This window comes from Galeopterus variegatus, unplaced genomic scaffold (genome assembly GCF_000696425.1).
Source record: "Galeopterus variegatus unplaced genomic scaffold, G_variegatus-3.0.2 Scaffold8402, whole genome shotgun sequence".
Lineage (NCBI taxonomy): Eukaryota > Metazoa > Chordata > Mammalia > Dermoptera > Cynocephalidae > Galeopterus > Galeopterus variegatus.
In genome coordinates this window covers 39830-62435 of record NW_007734513.1, presented here as the reverse complement: position 1 = coordinate 62435, position 22606 = coordinate 39830, and the positions used below count along the sequence as shown (strand labels likewise).

The 22606-nt window shown below is 35.3% G+C and overlaps 1 protein-coding gene across 1 annotated transcript in view; it reads right to left on the bottom strand.

Moving 5' to 3' along the window:
* Positions 1 to 1345: 1345 nt before the first annotated feature.
* The window catches only part of LOC103608412 (tyrosine-protein kinase Fer-like), a gene marked incomplete at its 3' end in the record, with an annotated part of 46459 nt that continues 25198 nt past the window's right edge, over positions 1346 to 22606 (bottom strand). Inside the window, exons 2-4 of the mRNA XM_008592847.1 lie at positions 21200 to 21292; positions 13603 to 13806; positions 1346 to 1468 (exon numbers count right to left, since the gene is read on the bottom strand). Coding sequence (XP_008591069.1) covers positions 1346 to 1468; positions 13603 to 13806; positions 21200 to 21292 — 420 coding nt within the window. The remainder of the gene's footprint in view (positions 1469 to 13602; positions 13807 to 21199; positions 21293 to 22606) is intronic.

Sequence of the window (22606 nt, the reverse complement as noted above, 5' to 3'; positions counted from 1 at the left end):
AGAACTTTTTCTGGTTTCCTATAATTAATGTGCCAACATTAATTTAAAAAATTAACAAAGAATGAGGCAATTCCATAATCCTAGAAAATTGGTCAAAAAGCTCAATTCCTTAGCCACAGAATTAGAATGTTTAGCAACTGACTGTTAAAATGTTCTGCAAGAGGAATATTAAAGTTCAGCCCCTCAGTGAAGATTTAATAATATAATGAAAGTACAAATATAGACATTATTCTATAGACTAACAAATACTTTTTAAAAAAATTTCCAATTAGCCAAGTCTCAGTTATGCACTAGCATTCTTGGGACTAGCACTTACTTCATATTAAAAATCATACCTATATATATAAAAATCTAATCAACCTACCAAGTTTATAGCTTTTCTATTTCTTCTTTTTTTTTTTTTTCTTCCTTTTTGTCTTTTTTACTGACCGGTAACGGGATCGCAACCCTCGGTGTCGCGCCCGCACCGTGCTCAGCCAGTGAGCGGGAACCGGTCTCCACATGGGATCTGAACCCTCGGCGGGAGCGCCGCTGCACTCCCAAGCGGCGCACTCTCCAGTGCGCCACCGGGCCGGCCCTAGCTTTTCTATTTCTATACTGTTCTTTATAATAGCCCCTAAAGGAAAGGACTCTTGCTGATCCCCACCCAATTCCTGAAACATCAAGAGTGCTCAGAAGCTAAGTCAGCTCCACTGTTCCACTTTGGCTTAGGCCCTACTGGTTTTACCTTAAAAACACAAACCTTCCTCGTACCCATTCCTTACCTCTCAAATCTCTTAAAGCATGTTCTGTGATAGATCTTAGAGGTAAAAGTGGCCTACAACAATCTCTCCCCCAGACACCTGGCTCTACATAGGGAAGTTATGATCTACTGCCTTTGAGAAGAGTAGTGTAGTTTTAAAAAATACCAGTATCTTATAATACATTGTAAACCTATCACCCAAATTAAAATCTAATTTATTCTTAATTGCTGGCCTTTCTTTGACTTCTAAAAGTTAGAATCTTTTATAACTTGAACCTTTCAAAGTATGAACCTTATAAAGTGAAGAAAAGCCTCAAGTCTTTCAAGAAAAACTGAAAAGAAAACAAAATCAAGTCATTTGTATCCTAGTGAGTGCTGAATAAATAGGCAACCCACCTTAATAAAATCAAGGAAATTCCATGCTTCAAAACTGTAGTGGTACTAGTGTTAACCACAAAACCTTTTTGTTTCTGAACTAAGAACTTTAATTACTTTTTTAATAACTTTAATTTTAATAAACTGAGAACTTTGAGTGTGGAAAATGTTAACTCACCAAGCATTCTTTTAAAACAAACAAACAAAAAAGTGTATGTATGCACTTACCTTAGGAATAGGATTCAGCAGAACTACACCCGATTTCTTAGTGATGACCTGTTTCGTTGTGTAGTGATGATCTATAAGTTGAGGGATGTTTGAAAACCCAGTGCCCTCAAATCGATATAGATTCTGGAGAGAGACCAATAAAGTAGAATAAATGTAAAGACACTGTTTCAGAAAGGCTATACTCATGGATAAATTAAGCTCCATTTAAGAAAAACTATCATTGCACAACAATGTGAATATACTTACACTTAAAAATGGTTTTGATGGTAAAAAAATAAAATAAAAATGAATGAATGAAAGTTGACCACATTTTAAAAATTTCCCTTTTGACAGATAAATTAATTTTCACAATGACTAAAAGCAATTCAAATTGTTAAGAAAGAAAAAAGAAAAACTAACAAACAGACATGAAATACATTTTGCTAAAATGATAACCAAAGGAAACAAAGTACGGGATACATTTAAGTTAAGAAACAAGAATTATGTTTACATGTTTACAGATACATTCCATTTGATAAAACTTTCATTACCAAAAATAATGGCAAAAGTTTGAGGAAGTATATCCAGTATAGTAATAAACATTTTAATATTAAAAAACAAACATTTTAACACCTCTGGTCATTTATTTCTGACTTTTTGATAAAGTATTAACTTGTTTTCAATACTGGGGTTTCCATGTATTATTCATTACCAAAAACACTCATTCACACACCTTTGATAAAGAAATAAAATGCGCCAGTGACAAAACTGCAGATATCAACATGCTCAAATCTTAGCACTTTTTATTTCATATAACCAGGTAAGTAGTATTTCCTCAAAACTCAGCCAAGACCCCATTTCTCTGTCTTCGTGTTTCAAATATCAGTTCATATGGATTAATTGACAGCAATACATTTAGCAAATAAAAAATATCCATTTGGCCATACTTTTCAATGCAAGAAGCATTGTGATGTAGTGTGATTAAAGCTTCCATCTAATTATGCACAAAGAGCTCACCTGTACATACACAGGTGATATGTACAGATATGGATATAGGTGTGCTCCATTTTTTAAAAGCTGTTAAGAAGAACGTTGAAAACTGTCTAAATTTGGATATTATTTGCATTACTGGAAGATTATTTTCCCAATTAAAAGTTTAAAAATGCAAAGCACTTTTTCCATAGTATAAGATAAAATAAGACTCAATTAACTAGAATTTAATTTACAAACAATTTTTAAATGAATATTTCTGTTTCATCAGGTGAGGAACAAACATGCATTAGCTTATTTTAACACTTAACTATAGGCTATAATTAAGGCAGTTTGTGTTAGAGTTAATTCAGGGCAGTTGTTAATAAATTGCCTAAAGAACTTTTGATAGTAAACAGACCTGCTATGAAATATTAGCTTTGATGTTCAAGAATATTTCACACTGAATACATTAATATATTTCTAGGTGTGCAATACACTAAGCAAGATCTCTCACTGTCTCAGCTTGTTAACTGGTGAAACAGAGACAATATTTGGATCTCCTCACAGAATAAGTGTGGGGATTGGCTAATTATTAATGTGCGAACCACTTTGCCCACTATATGGCACATGGTACATACTCAATTATTAAATCACCATACAAATAATAAATCTTGGATTACAAAACTAATTCCAAATCTGGATAAATAAAAAGAAATAATTTCAAGAAAACTTGAGTATAAATTACATTTCCTCAAAGAATGATTATCTGTAAATAACTTAATTATCCTAGAAAGCATTCTTACATAAAATTGATTACGGAATGAAGAAATGTAAAAGATCACAGAAGTATACCATGTAATAATAACAACAATAACAATATTTCAACTACACATACTGTTTCTCCCCTTGTCCTCCTTCAGTCTACTCTTAACATGGTCAGGGGACCCTGTTATAACAGATCATTCCATTACTTTGCTCAAAATTCTCATCTCCTTCAGAATAAAAGCCAAAATTTTTACCATGGTCTATAAGGTAAAATGGCTCACTCCCCTCCAGCCACACTCATTTCCTTCGTGTTCTCCAAACACGCTATATACACTCCTTCCTCAGAGCCTACTGCTTTCCTGCTTAAATTAATACCTCAGACAGCCATACAGGTAATAGCTCTTTACTTCCTTCCAGTCTTTAATCAAATGTCACCGTTTCAGTGAGGCCTACTCTGGCCACCCTACATAACATTCAATATCCTTTCTTTCACCCCAACTAAATATCTCATCTTCTTTTCCCTTTTAAATTTTTCCTCTTAGAACTTAGCACTCTATCACTATATATTTTTTACTTACATACATATATTTTGTCTATCTCCCCCTTTGGAATGTAGGCTCATAAGGTGATAAACTATTACATTTGTTTTGTTCATTATAGTAACCCCATGGTCCAGAATAGTGTCTGGCATATATTGCCTATATCAATAAACAAGTGTGAATGAATGAAATGCAATGACAATGAAGTTAAAAAGACAAATAAGACAACTTAGAAAAGAATACTGGAAGTTCACACATATACTCAAGACATCAAAGTAAATACAACAGTAAATAAAAAGTAAGTAATGAGATGAACTTCACAGAGAATGAAATTTCAAATCAGCCTCCAATGTCAGTCTCAAGTAAAATTCTAATATGCCTCTATAACTAGAGAAGTGTCAAATAAAACAACGGGAATTTTCAGCTTCCTTTTCTTAATTTAAGAACAGACCTAGTTTTTAACTTAATTATTTCTTAAAGCAATCATTCTTACATCAGCAAAGTTCTGAGAGTCCTACTTAGTACAAAACCGATTAGCTCAGTTTTTTAAAGATGAAGATACTGTAATGGATCTAAAAATGATGTTAAGACTGAGTAATCTCTCCATATCCATGGGTCCCACATCCTTGGATTCAGCCAACCATGGATTGAAACTATTCAAATAAAAAAAATTGTGTCTGTAATGAATATGTAATTTTCTTGTTAATTCCTAAACAGTACAGTATATCAACTATTTACATAGCAGTCACATTGTATTAGGTACAATAAGTAATCTGGATAAGATTTAAAATATATGAGAGGATGCACATAAATTATATGCAAATATTATGGTATTTTATCAGGGACTTGAGCATCCACAGATTTTGGTATCTGTGGGAGGTACTGGAACCAATCCCGCGAGGATACTGAAAGACAACAGTATAGTATATGCTTATGAAGTCCATCTAAGCAACTAAAAAGTCAAGAACAGTACATTCACTAAAACTGTTAAGGACTTGTTTCTTGATACACTCCAAATTCCAAATATGATCTTTTACCTTGTATAGATATCTATAAATTTTTTGTAACTCAGCTCACCTAAGGTTGGGTTCACATACAACTGATTTTTTTTTCTACATGGCTTTAACAATAATACGACAGAATCAGACTAATTTTTAAATAAGAGGCTTCTCTTATGAGCTAAGGTTGCTACTAATGATCTCTTACGTGAATTCTAAAAGAAGCAATAAAAAATAGTAGTATAGAATAAATTGCTACAAATTTCTACAAAGATCATTTTGTTGATTGTCATTTATATTACATTTTTAAATGTCAAGTCATATATCATTAAATAAATAAGAAGTATACATAGAAAACGTGGAATGACAATTATTCTAAAATAAAAATTAGAGATACACGTGATTAGAATATGTGCAAAAAATCTAAAAGAATATTCACTGAAGTCATAAGGTATTATTCCATGTATATTCCATGATACATATTTTTGAATTTTTTTTTTCCTTTTTGTCTTTTTTTTTTTGTGACCATCAATGGATCGCAACCCTCAGTGTCGCGCCCGTACCGGACCGGGACCGGCAACGGGATCGCAACCCTAGGTGTTGGGATCGCAACCCTAGGTGTTGCGCCCGCACCTCACTCAGCCGGTGAGCGGTTTTTCGTGACCGGCAACGGATCGCAACCCTCAGTGTCGCGCCCGTACCGGACCGGGACCGGCAACGGGATCGCAACCCTAGGTGTTGGGATCGCAACCCTAGGTGTTGCGCCCGCACCTCACTCAGCCGGTGAGCGGCCGGTCTGTATGTGGGATCCGAACCCTCGGCGGGAGCGCCACCGCGCTCTCAAGCGGTGCACTGTAGCAGTGCGCCACCGGGCCGGCCCATATTTTTGAATTTTTACCAAAAACATGTATTACTTGTGTTTTTAAAATATTTACTACATCTAGAAATTGTTTCTAAGTTAGCAACATACTACTCAAGAATCAATCATGTATATAGTCAAAAAACATAAAAAAAAAGAATTGTACTTTGTTCTGCAAGAAGTCAGACAAAACAGAATAAGCACACAAAAATGAGAAGAGGATTCAATGAATGTATAATTTGAAATAATATGGCTGAGTAGATCTCCTGAAAAAAATATTGAGGTCCATAGTTCAGGATAAGCAGGCTTAAGAAAAAAAGAAAGAAAAATGAAATAAAGAAAAATCATTTCTGAAAAGGGCTGAGATGAATAAACAATAAAACAAAAGGCTAAAACACGTCTTCTTCGGAGAATATCTAAAAATGAAAATATAAAACATAAACTTTAGCTTCCTCAAATACAAATAGCACATTAATAATTATAAATAACTAATTAAAATAGTACACAAGAAATACTGAGGAATTAGGGGAATGACATGAGTATGGTTTTGCTATTGTTTTTCCTAGTTAACTTATGTTTATTACTCAGATATTGACTGAAACTTAACTTCCTTAACTCCTCCAATTACACTGATACTTCTAACAAAGTACATTCGTATTTTTTTCTCAAAGTCATCAAACGATGATTTTTAAAATGCCTAACATTTGCATAACACTTCACATCTTGCAAAGTATAGATTTGCTGATTTGATTCTCACCAAAACTCTACAGGACATTATCCTATAACTTCCTAAACCACAGAGCACATAAAGTTCAGGACTAGGACTGAAACCCAAGTTTTCTGACTCAATACCCTTTTCTATTTTCTAAAATTTCATGTTACTTTATGTCCTCCTTTCTTCAGACACTTGTCACCTCATTTATGCACAGCTTTTATAATTAATACTGGTATACAAACTCCTTCATTGGAATATAACAGGTACTTATTAAATATGTGTTAATAAATTGCTGCATTTCTTGACTCCTTTGAAGCAACAGGTATATGAGGAAGGAAATAGGGTAATTTTATCTCATGGAAGATTCACTCGCACAAAATATTAAGGAACTAAAAACTCCCCAAACTGTCTATACCACCTTAAACTCCTGTTTTCAACTGCCTGAAAAGCTCAACATTATATAGTGAAAGCTCACAGAATAAAATTAGACAGTAGAAAACCTGAAGCATTTACTAAAATGCAAGTAAGTTCTCTCATCACAGAGATATTTGCAAAATTTCAATGACAGAAGGAAGCCAAATAAAACTTTTACATGTGAACCTGTAATGATGCCTTATTCTTAGCATATATTATGCTGTTCATTTTAGCCACTTAAAACAAAATGGCAATATTAAAAACAAGTGATGATTTGTAAGTTGACCCTTTCCGTTTTGTTTCTAAGAATACTGATTTAAATTCTTAAAGCTACCATTTAGGGCCGGCCCGGTGGCGCACTGCTACAGTGCGCCGCTTGAGAGCACGGCAGCGCTCCCGCCGAGGGTTCGGATCCCACATACAGACCAGTTCCCGCTCACTGGCTGAGCGAGGTGCGGGCACAACACCAAGGGTTGCGATCCCGTTGCCGGTCCCAGTCCGGTACGGGCGCGACACTGAGGGTTATGATCCGTTGCCGGACACAAGAAAAGACAAAAAGGAAAAAAAAAAAAAAAAGCTGCCATTTAAACTAGTAGTAATAAGGTAAATATTTTAGTCTTATTTAGTGTATGACATATTTCAAAAACAATAACTTTTAGAGCTTAGAAAATAGAAGGAAAGGAGTCAAGATGGCGACAGGTCTGGAGCAGGGGTGCCAGAAGACAGCATGAGCCTGAGAAGTGTGTGCTGTGCTGCCAGAGTGCTATTTGCATTTCTAAGAGCAACAAAAAGAGAATAAGTCTTTGATCAACTAGTCTACAACTATAAAAAAGCAACTACAGATTCGAGATTTAGGGGCGACATTAAAGAAGATTCCTGGGAGCGCCCGAGCCGTGCTGCGGGACTGAGTGAGCAGCCCGAGGCAGCGGTGGCTAGGATGACGCGATAATGGAGAGGGAGCCGCTCGGCCGGCCCAGCTCTGTGAGTGACCCCCAGCCCGGCCCTGCTTGCGGGGCAGACACCCGTCCGGCATCCGCCCACCCCCCTAGGTCAGTCACTGGCCCAGGGCTGCCTCCATTTTCTTGGGTCGGGGAGGAGCCGGCCGGCTCGGCCAGGCCTGCCCTCCTCACCCGGCTCGGCTCCTCACTGAGCCTTCCCACTTCCTTGCCCTGGCGCGGGGCCTCCCAGGGTCTGCGGGCCGGCCTCACATCCCACTTCCCCCATGGTTCTCTGGCGGGGCTGGTGGCGTGGGGAGCCCCCGGCCAACAGTGGGAGGACAGGGAAGAACGGGCCGGGCCAATTGTCACTCCACCGCACCCTGGGCTCCGGCCCCCGGCAAACTTCCTATTACCAGGAGGCAGATACCATCTCTGCAGCCACCAGTTCGGAAAAATGCCTAACTGATTTATGGTTAGGAAAAGTGTGATTGAAGCGCTCCCGAGCTCGCTTGAACCTGCCGGACAGCTGACTGCGGGCGGGCACCGGAGTCGTTCCGCGCCGGGGGGAATCAAAGAGGAACTGTGTGCTGCGGGATCCTCCCCCGAGGAGCTCACGCTCCGGTGTGGGAGATAAGACAAGTACACAGATAACTGCAATACCAGGAGGAAGGTGGTAAGTCCCGAGAAAGCCCTATACAGTGCTACAAAAGCACCCAGAGCGACCGGCCGTCTACGCCTAGCAGAAACCTGAAAGACTTCCTGGGAGGGGCGGTGCCGAGCAGGGGCTTGAAGGCCCGGCTGATAGACGAGGGTAGCAGAAGACACGTCCCAGACCACTCTAGAGCGCACAGAGCCGGGAGGTGTCCGGCTAGGGAGGCAGAGACTCAGCAGAAAACACACACCCTGTGGGCCGCCTCTGCGAAGTCCAACAGCCCCGCCGCCTACTGTGCACAGAACGGGGAGACGCCCGGCTAGGGAGGCGGAGACTCGGCAGAAAACACACACCCGGCGGGCCACCTCTGCGAGGTGCAACAGCCCAGCCTAGTGCGCACAGAGTGGGGAGACGTCCAGCTAGGGAGGCGGAGACTCGGCAGAAAACACACACCCAGCGGGCCGCCTCTGCGAGGTCCAACAACCCCGCCTAGTGCGCACAGAGCGAGCAGACGTCCGGCTATGGAAGCGGAGACTCGGCAGAAAACACACACCCTGTGTGTGGGGCCGCCAATGCGTGATCAAGCAGCCTAGCAGAGTCCAAGCTGACCAGAGAGGTGGCTCTCCGGAGAGGCCTAAACCTGAGGCAACCACACACACAAGACCCTAGGGGCCAACTGAGCAGTCACAGAGGTAGCCATACCAAATTGACAAACACAGCCACACCTTAGTTAGTCAATAGTGTCAAACCTGTGCACTGTGAAACCCCCTGCTAATATGAATAAACATCAAAAAAAGATACCAGAAATACCAAAAAACCAAGAAAGTACACCACCAAAAGTTAATAAATCTCAAACTCTAGATCCTATAGAACAGGAAGCCCTTGAAATGAATGACAAGGAATTTCGAGTGATAATTCTAAAGAAACTGATTGAGATACAAGAAAACTCAGCTAGACAGCATGATGAAACGAGAAAAAGTATACAGGACATGAAAGAGGAAATGTACAAGGAAATCAATGACCTGAAAAAAAATGTAGCAGAACTTGCTGAACTGAAGAAGTTATTCAGCGAAATAAAAACCACAATGGAGAGTTTAACCAGCAGGATAGCGGAAGTTGAAGGGAGCACCTCTGAACTTGTAGATGGACTGATTGAAATAACACAAGCAGACAAGAAAAAAGAATCAAAGATATTGAAGAAAATCTGAGAGAGACATCAGACAACCTTAAGCGCTCAAATATCCAAGTCATGGGTATTCCAGAAGGGGAGGAAAAAGGAGAATGTATTGAAAATATATTCAACAAAATAGGGGCAGAAAACTTCCCAGGCATAGGAAAACTCACAGATCTTCAGATCCAGGAAGCAATAAAATTCAGCACCCATTCATGACAAAGACCCTCTATATGTTAGGTATAGATGGAAAGTATCTCAACATGATTAAAGCCATATATGACAAAACCACTGCCAACATCATCCTGAATGGGTAAAAGCTGAAAGCTTTTCCTTTAAGAACAGGAACTAGACAAGGATGCCCACTCTCACCACTCCTATTCAACATAGTATTGGAAGTACTAGCCAGAGCAGTCAGGGAAGAGAAGGAAATAAAGGGCATCGAGATTGGAAAAGAAGTCAAGCTATCCCTGTTTGCAGATGACATGATCCTATATATCGAACAGCCTAAAGCCTCTACAAAAAAACTCTTGCAGTTGATAAATGATTTCAGTGCAGTAGCAGGATACAAAATCAACACACAAAAATCAGTAGCATTTCTTTTCTCTGATAGTGAACATGCGGAAAGAGAAGTCAAGAAAGCCGGCCCATTTACAATAGCCACCAAAAAAATAAAATACTTAGGAATTAAGCTAACCAAGAATGTGAAAAATCTCTATAAGGAGAACTACAAACCACTACTGAGAGAAATTAGAGAGGATACAAGAAGATGGAAAGATATCCCATGCTCTTGGATTGGAAGAATCAACATAGTGAAAATGGCCATACTACCCAAAGTTATATACAAATTCAATGCAATCCCCATCAAAATTCCAATGACATTTTTCTCAGAAATGGAAAGAACTCTCCAGACATTTATATGCAATAATAAAAGACCACGCATAGTCAAAACGATGCTGAGCAAAAAAAATAAAGCTGGAGGCATAACACTACCTGACTTTAAACTATACTACAAAGCTATAATAACCAAAACAGTATGGTACTGGCATAAAAACAGACACACTGATCAATGGAATAGAATAGAGAATCCAGAAATCAACCCACACACTTACTGCCATCTGATCTTTGACAAAGGCACCAAGCCTATTCACTGGGGTAGGGACTGCCTCTTCAGCAAGTGGTGCTGGGAGAACTGGATATCCATATGCAGGAGAATGAAACTAGCCCCATACCTCTCACCATATACTAATATTAACTCAAAATGGACTAAGGATTTAAATATGTACCCTGAATCAATAAAACTTATTAAAGAAAACATAGGAGAAACACTTCAGGAAATAGAACTGGACACAGACTTCATGAATACAACCCCAATAGCATGGGCAACTAAAGGAAAAATAAACAAATGGGATTATATCAAACTAAAAAGCTTCTGCACAGCAAAAGAAACAATTAACAGAGCTAAAAGACAACCAACAGAGTGGTAGAAAATATTTGTAAAAGATACATCCGACAAAGGATTAATGTCCAGAATATACAAGGAACTCAAACAACTTTACAAGAAAAAAACAAGCAACCCTATTAAAAAATGGGCAAAAGAGCTAAATTGACATTTCTCTAAAGAATATATACAAATGGCCAACAAGTCATTTGATGTCCATCAACAGACAACTGGATAAGGAAAATGTGGTATATTTACTCAATGGGATATTGCTCTGCCATAAAAAAAATGAAATTCTGGGCCGAGCCCGTGGCGCACTCGGGAGAGTGTGGCGCTGGGAGCACAGCAGCGCTCCTGCCGCGGGTTTGGATCCTATATGGGGATGACTGGTGCGCTCACAGCACTCACTGGCTAAGCGTGGTGCGGCCGGTCTCAAAAAAAAAAAAAAAAGAAAAGAAATTCTGCCATTCACAGCAACATGGAAGAACTTAGAGAAAGTTATGTTAAGCGAAATAAGCCAGGCACAAAAAGAGAAATACACATGTCCTCACTCATAAGTGGGAGCTAAAAGAAAGAAAGAAGGAAAGAGAGAAAAAAAACCCCACAATAATGCATTGAAATTTTTTTAAAAAAGAGAGAGAGAGAACAGAACTGTGGTTATTAGAGGTGGGAAAGGGAGAGGGGAAGAGGGTTAGTGAGAAATTAGTTAAGGGTTACAAAGATTGATGACATTTTGTTAACATGAGTTTACTAATTATCCTGATTTAATCACCACATATTGTACACATGTATTGATATTAAATTCTGTACCCCACAAATATATATAAAAAATTATCTTTCAATAAAAAAACTGTCAAAAAATAATATATGAAAACGAATGAAATACTGCCATTTGCAACGACATGGGTGGACCTTGAGAGAATAATATTAAGTGAAACAAGTCAGGCAGAGAAAAAGAAATATCACATGTTCTCACTTATTGGTGGGAGCTAAAAATAAATAAATAAATTCACTCACACACACACAAAATAACCGGGGGGGTGGGAGGGGAAGATATAACAACTACAATCCTTTGAAGTTTTTACAACAAGCAAACGGAAAGGACATTGTTGGGTGGGAGGGGGGAGAGGGTGGAGGGAGGGAGGTTTCGGTGATGGGCCATAATAATCAACCACATTGTATATCGACAAAATAAAAATTTAAAGGGAAAAAAAGAAAATGGAAGGAAATATTCAAATAAGTTGTAATTAATTAGTTTATATTTTACCTACAATCTTTCCTTTTATAATTTTCATACCATTTTATAAATATTGCCAACGTGGTCACAAATTGTAATAGTGTAGTTTACCCACATCCATAACTTAAAGGCACATACAAATTACAAAAGAGCTTGCCAAGGAAATAAAGAACGACAATACTATTAGAAACAGTATAGTTTCTAACAGTAAGTTGGATGTATGAAAATGGGCAAACATGATTATCAAGTTGAGGTCTGAATACTATGCAAAGTTAAACAGTTTGAAAATTATAATATACACAGTACTTTAGTAGGCTTACTCCTTTCAACCATCTGAATGGCATCTATTTTAATTAAACTATAGTTACTAGAAGTAAATTTACTAAATGCCACTGATGTGTGCTAATGTTCTAATGTACATTACTAATATACATTACACTGAAGTGTACTAATGTACATTTTTAAATGGCTAATTTGATGGTATGTGAATTTTGCCTCAAAAATACATACATCAATATGTACATTGACATATATAATATATATTATATATAAAATGTATATTACATTGTTATACATATATACAAATATATATACATACATATATACATATATATATATATATATATATATATAAAGTTACCTAAGTTACCTAAAACCCTCTGAGGTTCATCTAACAATAATAATGGCTTAACCCTTCTGTAAAGCAACCAGTATCACTCTGGATATAAACTTAAATCCTGTGGACAGCCACCTTGAAAACACATGCCATTTGAAATGATGGAGTGAAAAATGACAAACAGAGGCATCAATTCCTTCATACGCCAAAATATTAAAAAATTCTCAGTGGGTAAAGTGAACATTTTGAAACTACTGTTTACCTGTTTAATGCTCAATAAAGAAAATGTAATATATAAAGCAGTTTAGCAATACCTGTATAAATTTCAAAAAATAAATTAGCATTATAATAGCAGTATTAATAGATTATTTTTTAAATTGTTCATCACCTTCTAATTATTGTTTATTAATACCAGCAAACGACAGCTTATATATAAAGAGGAAAAACCTTTAGTCCTTAGTCAATCATAAAACAAATTCAACTATCATTGTGTCATTCATTAAGAAATTTCATTATCACTATTCAGTAAAATATTTCTTAAAAGTTTCTCATGGCACCATTTTGAAAGCAATTTCAAGGGTCAATTTCAAAAGTATAAATTTTATAACTTTAAGTTTCCCTGGGAAAAATTTTTTTTTAAATTATTATAATCACATTATGTTTCATTTAAAATATCTTTAATGTTCAAGTTTAACTTAACATATTTTAAATAGTTACATACTTAAATTTAATTTATATTTGTAAAAACTATTTTTAATTTAAAATATTTCTACGTACATATTTCCTTAAAAAATTTAACATGTTAGTGAATTTTTAGAGCTCTACATTTAAGAAATTCAGAAAAAAAAGTGCTAAACTTTAAGTGTTACAGGCATTTATTATAAACCATTCACCATTTAAATACAATTATACCACAATAAACTACATCAAAATATACATACAAACTAAACTGAAAACGTACATCAACAAATTGAATGATAAAGTGTCTCCTTTGTCCATCAGAATATACAGAAAGGACATATTCACCAGGTTTCCCATGACTCTCTCGAACCAAGAAGTCTCCTTGTTGTTTTAACAGCTCTTGTGCCTCTATTCTGGGAATAGCACCATGGTACCAGTCCTGTTCTGCCAGGGGCTTCTCAGTTATAGAGATCATATCAGAGAGCTGGAGCAAATATTACACAGAAAAACTAAATTAGAGAAAAACACTGATTTTTTTCTGGTAAAATTCACAGCAATTATAAATGCTTCTTACAAATGTTCCTCCCTTTAATTAACCAATTAAAAGTTATATGATGACTCTGAAATTATCATTACTTTTAAACGAAATACCTTTTGGAGCACTGGTGCTGAAGTTTAGCACACATACATTTATCCTTCAATACTTTTTCTTCCTATCTATCACACATAGGTACACACGATATTAGTATTTACAACTAGCATTTACAGTCTTTTTCACCATATCATAAAATAAATCTATATATTAATATTTATCAACCAGAAAAATTATGAAAAATGAGACATAAGAGAAATTTATCAGAAAACAATGTCATCTTTATTTAGGTTAAAAATTGAGTTATTTCTTTTTACGGAATTAACTCTCAATCTCATAGGCTCTGAGCTGTCCATGTCATTGTTCCAGGAGCATCTGAGGTCTTTGATGCTGCCTTGCTGCTGTGCCGTACTGTGGCTCTGAGCTGTCCATGTCATTGTTCCAGGAGCATCTGAGGTCTTTGATGCTGCCTTGCTGTACTGCCTTTATCTTCATTCATCTGACATCCTCAACCATTACCTCTGCTACATGTCTGGTCCTGCTCTTGAAAAGCAATGGGCAGATAAAGCCTTGATAGAAATAGCATTTGCTGAAAACCACCAGCATGCAATAACAAACACATGGCAAAAAGAGTGGAGATTATAAGGCATGAGCAAGACAAAAAAAGCAAATTATCTGTTATTTCAGAAGGCCAAAAATTAATTTCAAAGAGCAGAGATAATTAAGAACTGACTATATTTCCTTGGAATGTTTTTAATTGATGGTAAATGGAATCACACATTTTCTGGTTACAAGTAAAAATTTTCTTGTTGTTGTTTTTAATAACCCACATGAACTAAACTGCCCAGATGGTAAGAGTACTTTTTGGGTAAGGTACGCTACTGCACACTAACTCTTAAGATTCTCAAAATACAATATGCACAATGCCTCATGAGAAAGTAATTTATACATTGGGAAAATCAGAACTAATAATAAATGAAAGGGAAATATTCACATATGAGATTTTACAGACTAATATTATGAACTCTGTATAGGACCAAAGCATGGTATCTTTGTAGCAAAAGAAAACCAGTTTTGAACATAGCCTTTATTGTTTTGTACCACTAAAGATGCCCAAAACTTACTGGTTAAAGTTCTATTTCATGTTATCCAAAACCCCTTCTATTAGTTAAAAAAGAAACCTTGAAAAGTCCCCAATAGACCTCAAAGTCCACATTTTGGTTTTTACTTCTTCCACTTATGACATTTTTTGATATTTTAAATATATACATGGTGTGACTGTATGTGGAAATTTTTTGTAAATTAAGTCTTTTTATTTTAGTACTATTTATGATAAACATAATATTTTTTTAAATGTTTAATTTGTTCCCCAAAATGGATTTAAAGAATGAATTATATAAACAACAGCTACAGCTATAAGAGGTAAAAGAATATAGCTTTTAAAAACAAACACATAATCCACACAAAATTAACTTCTCGTGTATACTGATACTAATAGTTTATAATTCTTAAAGAAGATAGTCAAAATAATCAAATATTTCTTTTATAAAATTTTATCACAGTGCCTTTAATAATAGTAAGTACTAAAATTTTGGGCTGTAATAGAAATATTTCCAAGTCTTGCCAATGGCAAAAGTGCTTTATTGATTGTTTTCTCTGAAAAAAATTACAAATATAAGAAATTCAATGTAACGCCTTTGAAGAGGACATGTTTTTATCATTGTCTCTCAAAATGGTCTACACAATAGGAAAGCATCACACACAAGGATGTCATGTGCTTGATTTCTTGTCCTAGCCAATTTACCCTTCCAAATTTGCATTTATTTAGAACTGGGAGAATGCAGAGCCTGGAGAATTCATTAAGTCTGAAATGTGTTTCAAATACAAAAGCTCAGCTATCACTCCAAGAAATTAATTTAAGGATTTGAATATGAGGAAGATGTTTGGGTAAAAAAAAATCATACTGAGAAAATATCTAAGTTTTGTTTTGTTTTCTTTTTTTAAGCATAGCAGCTTTATTGAGATATAATTCACCTATCATGCAATTTATTCTTTCAAAGGGTACAATTCAGTGGGGTTTTCCACATTCACTGAGCTGTGCAGCCAACACCACTATCTAATTCCAGAACATTTCATCATCCCCCAAAGTTTTGTTTTGTTGTTTAAAAGAAAAAAGGATATAGGAAGAAACATATATTGCTATCTAATAGAGATTACACTCCACTTCTACAGATTTATTAGTTTCTTTTGGGTGGGAAGGGAAGCTCAGAGACTTGTTATTCCTCATCCCCTAGACAACACTGTTATGAAAGTTACACTGAATTTATTGTGAGTGTATCTGTGTGTACACATGTGTGTGCACACAAACACAGGGAAAAGTCACACATATTTTTTGCCTGGGTCTATCAGGTCTTTCAGAGACCTCTCTGGAAGCATTGAAAGGAACAACTCTATTAATATGATTTCAATAAAATTCCAATACAGTTTTCCAAGCTTACTAGTAATAGAATGTAGTATCAAAAACAAAACCCAACACTACGAGAGCCAATCATAATGACATCGCAAATAAAATGAAGATTTTACCCCATATATCCCATCTGTCTAAACCTCAGTGGAGAAAGATTTTTTTCCTTGTTGGTAAATTATCTGAGATTTATGCCAAAGATATGGGGTCAGGGGTAGGGGGTGAAGCCTTCTTTCTGGAAGTTACAGTTAATCCAATACAATTAATGTTATACTTAATAAGACACATTTTGATTGACTTGCCTAGCCTGTTTGTTAGTATGCACAGGGATTGTCTTCAGAACCAAACCCCGCCCCCAATGCTAAAATCTGAGGATGCTCAAGTCCCTTACATAAAATTGCTTAGTATTTAGTATTTGCATATAATGTATGCAAATCTTCCTATATACTTTAAATCATTTGTAGATTACTTTAACACCTAATACAATGTAAATGCTATGAAAATAGTTGTTATAGTATATTGTTTTTTATTTGTATTATTTTTTATTGTTGTATTTTTTATTGGGTTTTTTTTTCAAATATTTTAAATCCACAGTTGGTTGAATCCACGATAGCAAAACTCGTGGATACAGAGGGCTGACTGTAATCACTTCTTTTCCCTCTGTATTATTTTTATTCATTTACTTTTTCCAGTTGTGCTTGTGACTCTCATTCATCCACTCTCATCATTTCACTGAAGTTTTACTGAAGTTTTTCAGTATTGCATATTCTTTCATTAAACTCATATATTTTGTACATACAATGTTCCCCTATATCAATAGCATGTTTTCATTAATTAACTGTATTCAATGCCAATTTCATATCACACATTTAATTACTAGATCACTGCAATGAGTCAGTATGTAATCATACTCAAGTTGGGATTGCCTGTGTAGAACACAGTCTGACATGATCATGTCATTTGTTTTAAGCATTTGAGCAAACTTATAAAAGAACAGATTTGCTCCATTAAACAGTGAAAATTATAGAAAATAAATCCCAATAAGCCCTTCTTGAAAATTACATGATAACTTAAGTGATTTAAAACTTGCAATTCAGAGAATAATGTTCAATTTTCCTAAACATTATTGACTATACAGGAGAATTCAGTTCATGACAGTGATATAATACAAAAAAACTTTATTTTCCCTTGTTACTTTTTCATCTTAATGACTAAAGGGAAAAAAGTAAATTAAGAACTTAAGAATAATTAAAAGAATAGTAAGGGGCTGGCCCGGTGGCGCACTGCTACAGTGCGCCGCTTGGGAGCGCGGCGGCGCTCCCGCCGAGGGTTCGGATCCCACATACAGACCGGTTCCCGCTCACTGGCTGAGCGAGGGGCGGGCACAGCACCGAGGGTTGCGATCCCATTGCCGGTCCCGGTCCGATACGGGCGCGACACTGAGGGTTGCGGTCCGTTGCCGGACACGAAAAAAGGAAAAAAAAAAAGAATAGTAAAACTAAGTTTAAAATGTATAATATTTAACCTGAAATTAATAACACGCCTTATTAGAGGAAGTACAAAGTTGCTCTGCTAGACTTGAAGGAGAACACTGAAAAATACAAGAGGCTTAATGTTATGCATGAAAATAACTATATTCCCCTATGTCAATGATGGAAGCCAAGCATTATAATACTGACATTATAATTGATATACAACTTAAATATAGCTGAATTAACAATATTCTAGGCAAGCAAATCTTATTTACAATATTATTTTATATAAAGGAAGCACATTTTTATTTCAAAAGTATTTTTATTCTCTAAATTCTAGGACAAAGTAATTCTAAAATTACAATAACATCTCTGTCAATGAAGTATAGAAAAACATAAATTTTAAAAAGATAGAAGCTGAATAATTTAATAATTCTTCTGATGTCTAGAGAATGAATCATTTGGACCAAAATGTGCTTCATTCTGGTTTTAAGGAACATTTTTCAAAGAGTGCTACTACTATTAGAGGGGCACTATACACTCCACATACCAGTGATACAACTAGTACTCACAAGTGGCTGTAAGATGGAACAAGTGTTTTGCCCAACCACTCATTACAGAAATTCTGCAGTAAAAAGATAGCCATGGGAAAAGGGCAGTATTCTTGATATGACTTGAACAGATCTCATTAAATGTAAGACGGTTTGAAAGACTTTCAACTAAAATGGACCCTCATGATTGCCAGTATGCTTTAAAAATATGCAATTTATCCTGTCTAATACCTCCATCCTTGGCTTCAGAAGCAGTCTCTGAGAAATAGTTTGCAATGCAAAATTACAATCTCCTGAAAATGGGAAAATGCTGTATGTGGTGCAGGTCTCTGTGCCCTGAGATACTAATAATAGCTTATTTAACTCCATTAGTACATGGGAAAAAAGTTCACATGCTTGGAGCTGATATAACATGTTAAAATAATACCCTGATCATAACAATAAATATTAAACATCTGACACCAGACACAATGTTCAGTTAAAGCCAAATTCATCTATGAGCTAATTATCTTACATTCTTCCTTCCATCAAGACTGCTGATCTACATGCTCCGTTAGAATGTCTTTAAAGATAACTCTACATTTTAACCACACTGTTAAAAACATTGAGACAAATAGATATGGCAAGTCCAATAAGAATACTAGCATGATTATTTCTAATTTCATTTTCCTATGCATAATTAATTTGCTTTATTTATATTCATTAGAATAGAGAAACAATGATTCATACCTGTTGCTTTCAAAGATTTTAAATTAAATATACTTCCATATGTAAAAAAATGAATTTGGACCTCTGCTTATTCCTTATGCAAAAATTAACTCATAATGGAAGAAAGTCATAAATGTAAGAGCTAAAACTAAAAACCCGCAGAAGGAAACAAAGATGAATAGCCGCATGAGCTTGGATTGTACAATGGTTTTTTTTAGATATGACACCAAAAGCATTACAATCAAAGAAAAATAAACAAATTTTTCTTCACCAAAATTAAAAACTTTTGCATGTCATAGGACAGTACAAGAAAAGTGAAAAGACAATCCATAAAATGAGAAAAATATTTGTAAATGCTTGTTTCCAGAATATATAAAAAAAACACAGCTCAACGATAAAAAAAAAACAAACTTAAAAATGTGCAAAGGATATGAACAACTATCTCCAAAAAACATATACCAGCAGCCAAAAACCACATGAAAAATGTTCAACATTATAGTCACTAGGAAAACACAAATAAAAACTACAGTAAGATATGACCTCACACCCAGTAGGATGCCTGTAATTTAAAAAAATGGAAAACAACAAGTTTTGGTAAGGGTGTGGAGAAATTGGAACATTCATACATTGCTGATGGGAATGTAAAACGGTGCAACCACTGTGGAAAACAGTTTGGCAGCTCCTCAAAAACTTAAACATAGAATTACTATATGACGCAGCAATTCCACTGCTAGGTATATACCCAAGAGAACTAAAAACAGGTTTACGTAAACACATGTACATGACAGTTCATAGGAGAATTATTCACAAGAGCCAAAAGTGGAAACAACCCACATGTCTATCAGCTGATGAATAGATAAACAATATGTGGCAAATCCATAGGATGGAATATTATTCGGCCATAAAGAGAAATGAAGTATTGTTACATGCTACAAATATGGATGAATCTCAAAAAGATTATAAGTGAAACTAAATACAAAAGGCCACATGTTGCATGATTCTATTTGTGTAAAATGTCCAGAATAGGCAAATCCATAAGGACCTAAAGTAGATTAGTGGTTGTCAGGAAATGGGGCAAGGAGGGAATTGAGACAAACTCCTAATAGGTATGGAGTAACTTTTGGGGAGATTGAAATGTTCTGGAATCGGATAATAGTGATGGTTGCACAACATAGTGAAGATACTAAAAACTACTAAGTGTATACTTTAAAATGAGGAATTTTATGTTATATGAAGTACATCACAATAAAATAATTTAAATAACTATGCCAATTTGGCAAGTTTTTAGAACTTTTTTATAAGGAAAAAAATCATTAATTAAAATATTTTCTTCTTCTATTTCACCTTTACTGAATTAGCACACTCCAAAAAATACTATATTATGTCAGGAGAAATTTTAAAATTATGATTAAGTATCTTTAAATCGTTATGCATCTTAGATTATTGTACTTAAAATACCTGGAACCTTCACATTCACATTAAGATTCAAGGCCTCATTTATCTGTGTATTTGAGGGAAAAAAAACTCCTCCAAATAATAGGAAACCTAACACTTTAGAGAAATAGCTCAGTGTATTTCTTCATAGTGAAATCTTGCTTAGCCAAGCTACTGTTACTAGAGATAAATAATACGAGTATTCTATGCACCACTGTGACATGACAAACCCAAATTTCAAGAATTAATCTATCAAACTTCAATTTCATAGTCAAAATGTTCTTAAAACTATGAACATATATATAAACTGACACATTTTTAAGATTCATATACGGTAATCCCTATCATAAAAATGTTATGTTTCACTAGAAATTTGTTTATGTTATTCTTCTTATAAAGCCCTCACGTTCCTTGTAATTATTTATTACCACAGAAGTCCATAATACAAGTTTATTTCTGCCTTCCATATATCAATGTCAAATGGGGTTTTACTATATACATATATGAACAGATTCATATGCATACAAAAAATTAAATTTTGCTCTTATTTTTCCATTTGTAAGTACAAATTTATATATAATATTCATTGGTATATATATCATAAAGAAGCTAGACAATGACCATTTTCGGTAGCATATAAAGTTAATCCTACTTACTGCTGAAGGGCCCAGTGCAGACTTTGGAGACCTAATTATCCCAGCAATTGAATGACGAATAGACTCAAATTTGGATAGCCTCTCCTTTCTTTCCTGGAGGGATTAAGAAACAAGCCTTAAGCAATAGTAAACTATCCAATACATACACATTTCTGTATTTAGGTATTTATCCACAGCTTATCCATCATGTCTTCCAACTAAATAAAATGTAAACTTCCTGACATTAAGGACAACAAATAACCAAATGCATATAGCGTTTTACTTCCCTGGCCCCTCAGTAAATATCTCGATATGGGAAAAAATAAGAAAGAAATAGAAATTCATATCAAAGTTCACATATAATTCATACAGATGAAAAAAATAAGAAATGCAAAGGAAATTCACAGAAAACCAAGTATTGAATAACATATGCAAAAAAGGACAGAAACTATAAGGAACCAGTCTAACATAAAATATTCAGATAGCACTGAAGTTGTGAGGGATTTTCAAATAAGAAAAAGTAATAAGGGAAAAAAGGAGGAGAATGACAAGGAACATATTTTTTAAAAGTGAATTCCACTGTAGTGTGTAGGGAGTTTCCCAAAGATTCACGTAATGATGACAATGATCATGATGATTATGATGATGGTGAAGATATAGGAGGAAAGGGGGAGTAAAATAGGAGATAATGGCCAAACCATCACTAAGAAAAGTCAATCCAGATTGCAATTTGCCACAGGATGTATATTTCTGAATATCATATAACACAACTAAAGGAAACTTTTCCTTAAAACTTCAGAACTTTAGATCCGTTTTATGAACGTAAGTGAATGGGGAAGGTGAGAGGGTAGAAAAGAAGAGAAAAAAGGAAAACATAAATAAGAACTAGGCAAAGCATTTATAAGGATTTTTGATAAAGCATTGGTCAATTTCCAATAATTAGTACAATCTCAACTTTAATTGGCAGCAGACAAAAGAACAAGAGATCCTAATGTCAAGTGTAATATTTCCTTATGCCTTCCATTAGTAGTGATGCTCGATTTCACTTGTGGAAAACAACTAAAGCAGGCCACAAATAACATCTTCTGTTTCTTTTTTCTCCAGTACCTAGGATATATCTCTGTACTGGTAAATGTAGACATTCTTAGCCACATGCTGCCTCATAATCACTGCAGTTTCTAAAATTCAGCTTTTACCTATCCATTTGCCTACTTCCACTTTATTTACTTTTCATTCTAGTAGTTGCAGTGCTAATAGTTCTGATTATTCTACAAACATATGCAAATTAATAATTTAAAATTATCTTAGTATAACCTGCTAACAGAATAAATTGCTTCAACTTTTTCATCATCATCATCATCACATTACTAGCTTGCTTATAATCCTGTGTAAATCACTATGTATATAACAATTTGATCATGGATAAAA